The sequence below is a fragment of the Peromyscus maniculatus genome, chromosome 4 (assembly GCF_049852395.1).
Source record: "Peromyscus maniculatus bairdii isolate BWxNUB_F1_BW_parent chromosome 4, HU_Pman_BW_mat_3.1, whole genome shotgun sequence".
Taxonomy (NCBI): Eukaryota; Metazoa; Chordata; class Mammalia; order Rodentia; family Cricetidae; genus Peromyscus; species Peromyscus maniculatus.
The window spans coordinates 146609691-146616235 of record NC_134855.1 but is presented as its reverse complement, the minus strand read 5'-3'; the positions used below and the strand labels follow the sequence as shown (position 1 = coordinate 146616235).

The 6545-nt window shown below is 59.0% G+C and overlaps 1 protein-coding gene across 1 annotated transcript; it reads right to left on the bottom strand.

Annotated features, from left to right (window-relative positions):
• Nucleotides 1-37: 37 nt before the first annotated feature.
• On the bottom strand, nucleotides 38-5541 carry Emilin3 (elastin microfibril interfacer 3). The gene is made up of 4 exons (XM_006971045.4): nucleotides 5199-5541; nucleotides 3942-4064; nucleotides 2664-2887; nucleotides 38-2400 (listed from the first exon to the last, which is right to left on the bottom strand). Exons 1-4 carry the CDS (start codon nucleotides 5360-5362, stop codon nucleotides 614-616), a joined length of 2298 nt encoding a protein of 765 aa, XP_006971107.3. The 5' UTR covers nucleotides 5363-5541; the 3' UTR covers nucleotides 38-613.
• Between the last annotated feature and the right edge of the window lie 1004 nt (nucleotides 5542-6545).

Genomic DNA, 6545 nt, shown 5'->3' with positions numbered 1-6545 from the left:
TACACCCTCACCATGAGGCAAGATCAAAAGGAATACAGAGAACTCCTGGCTGAGCTGCATGCTTTTGTTCTGTCCTGAAGGATGTGTGGGGAAATGGAAACCTCGGGTGGCCTCTGGTCTTTGGTTCAGAAATAGCGCCTATGAAGCTGCCAGGTAAGTCCAGTGGGCATCGTCTTCCTTACATACCCAAGGATGGAAGCCCACGGGACGCGGGGAGCGATGCCCCCAAGGGCTGTGACTGGTCCCTGGTCGGTAAGGGGAACAGTGGACAGGTTTGTCTGAGTCTTGGCCTGGAAGCTTTGCACAGTTGCTAACTCCAGTGTGTCTGCAACAAGAGAAGTGCAGACATTGCAGCATGCCATCAGAAGTCCAACTCTGTCTGCAGGCATGACGTGCTTGCCTTGACTCTTGGAGGCAGCATCTTCTATAGCTCGCCTTGACTGTTATCCTGATCCACGGCTGGACCTTTCAGGGTGGCCGAGCTGGACCAAGGCCATTCATCCAGTGGCCTCGGGACGGCCAGGGAAGGCTGAAAGGTGCTGCCGGGTAGGGTTGGTCTCTGGGATGATATTCCCAGGGTTGGTAGGATCTGGCTTTAGATTCCGTCCAGCTCCTAGTCAGCTTGCCCTGGCCTCACCTCAGCCAGCTGGGCTCTGCAGTCCAGCAGGTCATCCCGGAGTCGGGCAATGTCCTGCGTGTGCTGGGCCAGCGTGCGGTTCAGCTTGTGTATGTGGCCCCACAGGCCCTCCCTGGACCTGCTCACCTGCTCAGCAGGCAAACTGTTCAGGTGGGCAGCCAGCAGGCCCAGCCTCTCATAGGCTCCTTCCACTCGCGCCACCCGTTGGTCAAAGTGGCCCACCGTATGCTGGAGTTCCTGGGCTGTGTCCCGGCAGCGGCTCAACCCTCCAGCCACACTGGCCACACCAGCCTTGAGCTTTTCCAGCTCCCCTCGCAGGTTCAGGACCTGCCTGTGGCCGGCCTGAAGCCTTGAGCCTTGACTGCTGACCTGTTCCTGGATGGCGTGGACTTCCGCTTCCACCTTTCGCTCTCGTTCATCTAGGGATGTGTTGGCGGTCACGAAGGCATCCGAGTACTGGCTGACAGAATCACTGAGGCCCGTGAGGGACTTGCTCACCGAGTTCAAGTTGACCTTCAGCAAAGTGATCTCACCTTGGAGGGAGCTGCCTGTCCCTTCTGCCAGCTGCCCCTGAACTTCGGCTACTGTGCCATTGAGCTGTTGGAGCAGAGCCGTGTGACTGGCCACCTGGTGTAGGAGGGCCTCACTCCGGCTCTGCCAGGCCTTCACCTCTGCCACAAGGTTGTCCAGGGTGGCTGAGGTGGTACTTGGGGTGCAGGAGGTCTCCAGGGAGACTAGCCGCTGTTCCAGGACGGCTAGCTCTGTCTGCACAAGCGGCCGTGCGGGTCTGTCTGGTGTGGCACTGCTGTGGCTTAGCTCTCCAGTCAGGGCCGCCAGGCGCTCCTCTAGGCTCTGGACACGCTCCTCCAGCATGGACCCGAAGCCACCGACACTCCAGCCCCCCATCTCCATTCTCAGACAGCAGCCCCTCGCTCCGTTCTCTGTCCCATTCATGGCCTCTAGGCCCTCAAGCAGCCCGTCCACACCTCCCTGGAGCACAGCCGCAGAGAGACGTGCAAGCTCATCTGCAGCCAGGCTGCCGAGGCCACCTTGCGCCTCCGTGACAGCCTGCAGGTTCCTCTCAAGGCTGTCCACCCGGGCACTGATCAAAGCCAGCTGGCTGCAGCAGGTGCCCCCACCCGTCAGAGTCAGGCCCTGCAGCTGAGTGCCCAGCTGTGAGAGCTCCCGCCGCAGGGCCAGCTCCCGGCCATCGAGGCTCTGGTGCAAGCGCTGGCTGGCTGCTTGGCCCTCCTCACACTGCTGCCGCACCTCCTGCACATGCAGGTCACACTCACTCTGAACACCTTGCAGCTTCTGCTCAAAGCCATCCAGCAGGCTCCCCCAGAGTCGTTGTAGCCGCTGGTCCACATACTCCTCCAGCAGTGCGAGGGAGGTCAGTGGGGACGGCGGGGCTTCCCGCAGCCGCTGCAGGTGAGCCTCGTGACCGAGGGCCAGCCCATGCACCTCATCTAAGAGCTGCACCTTGGTCTGTAACGTGTTACTCACCTCTGTCACTTTATTCAGGATCTCACCCAGAGGAGGGATGAGTGGTCCTCGGCCTCTGTCTTCTGGGTCTACCAGCCCTTCAGGGATGACCCCAAAGCCTATAGGTGCAACAGGAGCCCTAGGGTCACCAGTCATCCTATTGGGGTCCTCATGGCTGGCCACCAAACCACTCAGAGTGCCATATGCTTGTGACAGGCGCCGGACATCGCCCTCCAGCTGTTCTAGCCGCTCACCAAACAGCCCTTGGCCTTTTCTTCCTAAGGAAAAAAAAAAAGACCTCAGGAGCACCCCTGGCCCTCCAACATGTCATCCTCAGCCCTAGACACAGCTCCTTCACCTTTATGATGGGGTCTCGGTGGGGAAAGTTTGGGCCTAACAGTCATGCCCCACATGCAATGTACCTCCCCACTCCCACCCCCAGCTCTAAGAGAGCCTGTAGCCTGCGTAGGTCCCCTCCCCACCCTGCCACCAAGCCTAAGAAAGTTGACTCCCTCCGGAGGACATCCATGGACAGACTCACCATGAGAGCTTGGGGCCTCTCTGCTGTAAGGAGGAGGTCTGGGGCCTGGGCCCAGCTGCCCTAAGGGGATCTGAGGCTCTGGCTCTCGGTGTGGTGAGGTAGCTCCATGGTCCGTGAGGTGCTCAGGGCAGCCTTCTCCAGTAAGACCAGGGCAGCAACGCCAGGCCAGGTCTGTCACAGTCTTGTAGCCAATCTTGTATCTGGGTCTGAGCACTGAGCGGTACCTGGATCAGAGGGGACAAGGGAGCGGAGTCCTGTAGCTGTGGGCTGAGATTCCTGCCCCCTAGCTGGCATCCCAGACAATCTTTGGATGTTTCCACTCGCAGGAGTTTCCTCTTCTGACCCTCTAGGTGATAAAACCATGCAGTGGAGTAGGCCTCACAGAGGCCCTGAGTCCTGGCAGTGAAGGACACATGGAGAAGCCCTACTTGATACTGGTTACTTAAAGAGAATGCTAGCAAGGATTTAGCCCCAACCTTCCCAAGACCACCAGGTCCCCATCAGCTCCTGCTGCCATGAGGAATTCCATTCTGGCTTTCCCAGAGCCTCTCCTAATCCTGACAGAGCTTCAAACTCCTGGTGTATAGAAGAAATACTGCACCAGGGCTGCGTGGACAGGCCCTTTCACTGCCCTGGGCTGCTCTCAGAGCCCACCACTCTTGCCACGCATCTCTAGTCACTCAGGGACCTGGGCTCTGTTCAGAGACAGCTGTGAGCAGGAAAGGAAAGTCCAAAGTGCAGGCGGGGCTCACCAGGAACTCACCCTCCTTTACCTGATCAGCCATGCACCTGTTCACTTGGGTACATCGGAGCCTAGGTCTGTTTTCACACACACACACAATTAAACTCTCCACATGCAGACAATTATATCTCATTACCCGTGCGGCCTGTCTGACCTACCATACTGGGACCTCTGGCTCCCACCTTTGCCTCACCTTCTCCTGGTCACCAGAACCTCCCTTGGGTCTCACTCTGGGCCCCTGTACTATCAGCCTGTCCTCTCCTTCCCTAAACTCTGCCTCCCTCACATCTTCTTAGCCCAGCCTCCCGCTTGTATCCCTGAGGTTACTGGACTCTAAATTGAGCCTAGTCTTGTCTCCATGGGGAAAGATTTGCTGCAAGTTCCAAATTCAGGGGTCTTTCTTGGCCTCTTTCAGGGGTCCTGGTCCATTCTAGCCAGCACTGTGGCTCAGGTAGGCTCTTTCAAGCCCAGAGTACAGCGGTCCTTTGCAGAACGGCTCTGTTCTCAGTTGAAGGCTGTACCTGGGATATACTCACCTGATTGTGGAAGGGCAATTGGGCCCCCACCCACACTGGCGGTACTCAGCCTTTACATAGCTCTCGGCTCCCTCCTGTAGAACGCAGGTCACATTCCTGTGCACCACATAGGCACAGAGGGACCTGGAGGGGGAAATAGCACCTCTAGAATATTTGGCCCGAGCCCCAACCTGTCGGTCTCAGGAGACTGCCTGCGCCCCCCCCCCCCCCCGCCCCGGCCCCGCATCACTTTTATCTATTCCTGTTCCACGGAAGCCTGGACCTTTGCCTGGGGTCCAGATCTTGTGGGATGGGCCCAGTTCCACCGCTGGGCTCTGATCTGTGTGTCCTTGATGGGTGGCTGCTGAGCCAAATGCTCCATTAAACCAGGAGATTGGGGGAGGCTAACTACCCCTCTGAGAAGGCCTTCGCAGCTTCTCCCTCACTCTTCTCTTCTCCCACCGTCCAACTCTCACTGTTTCTAAACTCCTTATCTTGGCCTTCAAAGCTCCTTAGCCCACAACTTACCGGCTTCTTTTTAATCAGGCTTTCCTCCTTCCTCCCCTGCAAAGGCTCTCTGGCCTCTGCCTTGCCATATCCTTGCCTTTTCTTCTAGGAAGGCTGCTCCGAGGCTCCAGGGCTCACAGAGTGTGGCTGTGGCCTGGATGCTCGCCCACAAGATCTTACATTCCACTGAATTCAAATTTGGGTATAACCCGACCACTGTGGAAGTCTGTCTCTTCTACAGTACAAGCCCAGGACCCACAAGTCCTCACTAGCTCTGGGCTCAGCCACCTTGGGGCTCCCACAGGGTTACTGGGGCCAGACCGCAGGAGGGGAGGAGCGACTACCTACAGAAAGTGTAGTTCTATCTAAAACCACGCAAGGCAGAGGAGAGACAGAAGGAATCGGATAGGGGAGCCCCGCGTGTTCCAGGCGCGGACAGCCCTGCCTCCTCTCCCTCCACCTGGTCCGCTGCGCCTGGAGTTTGCTCACAGCGCAGCTGGAAAATGTTACTTCGCTGGAAAGGTTTCCACGGGCACTGCCAGGATCCCAGCCGCCGAGTCGGGCCCCCTCGGCTGACTTGTTCTTCGCCAACCCCGCAGCCTCCTCGAGCGTGGGGCGCCTGCCCGCGCAAAAATCGCGCCGGGGGAACCGCCCCTCCCGTTAGGGTACTCGGGTCTCGATGCCTCTGCGCGGGTCCTGGCAGGTGGGAGTGGCAGCGCGCCACACGGGGGCCCCCCTCGCGTTCCCGCCACAGCCCGGCCTCGCGCTTACTTGTGCGGCCCCGGGCGCAGCCGCGGACGCCATCCGGTCGTGTAGAGGCTGTAGCGGGAGGCACTGGGCTGTGCTGGCCGTGCGAGGAGCGGGGTGCCCTTGGCCTGTGCCCCCGAGAGCAGCGCCGCGACGGCACACAACCACATGGGCAGACGGCGACCCATCGCACTCTGTCTCCACTCGGCCCCGCGCGGTGCCTCCCGCGGGCGATCCTCCGCTCGCCAGCCCGGCTCCCGCCTCCACTGGCGACACCCGCAGCGCGCTTGTTTGGCCGCCTGGAGCTGCGCGGCCGCTGCGTCCCGCCGAGTGGCCGGGGCTACTCGCGGCTGGGGCCGCGCAGGGGAGGCGGGAGGCGGGCTCTGCACGGATTAGCATAAACTTGGGGCCGCGCCGCGAGCTCCGCCAGCCCCTTCCCCGTTGCCAGCCCCCCGGCCCCAGTTCTGAGCTGACGCCCGAGGGGCCCCGTGCAAACACGAGGTTTAAAAAAAAACGAGCAGGCAGGATGCAGGGCGCTGAATTCCAGGAGGGCCCCCAAATATGCGCAGCCCTTGGTACCTCTCGAGTACCCGGCAAAAATCAGCAAAGCTTGGAGACAGGTCTGCCCTCCCTGCTAGGATTCCCCCAGACCCGCTCAATAATCGAGCTGGATACAGTAGTCTTAAATGTCTTACTTGCACAATGGTACTGCACTCCAGGCCCTGGACCAGGGATGACCATATTAAGAGGCACACCAGGAAACCCTTTCCCAGCCACTTTCCTGCAAAGGTTCAGATGGTCCACTGTCTATGGGTGCCCCCAGGAGATCTAATAACTGCAGATTTCCCTTCCCACCAACTTCTGCCACCCGGGTAGGGTGGTCAGGCTGCCTGTCTGGGTTCAGTGGTGGGTCAGCACTGTCCGTTTCTCTTAGGTAAGAGCTGCACCGTTAACTCTCTGACCCCGCCGAGAATACACTCACAATCCCCTCCATACCCTTGCCCCGTGTGTCTCCAATATGGTCTGATGTCTGTTTCATTATTAGCTTCAGGTCAGAGAATATTGCTAGGACATCCTCATAAGAAACTACCAGGCCAGGCCCCCTGCACATTCCGTTCACGAAAACGATGACTATTGTAACGGAAGAGTTGGACTATATAGTCCTTCTTACTAGACATCGCCCCGTTAACTGCCTCCTCTGCGAGAAGCCTCTGAATCCTGATTCTGTCATCCAAGAGGACCACTTCTCTCTGGTTTTGTCTCATCCCCACAGGACCACAGCCCTCTGAATCTGAACCCCAGTGGAATATGGGGCCTGCTTGGAGGTCCCTGCCCCCACTTTGGTGTGTAGTGGGGTGTTCACATATATGT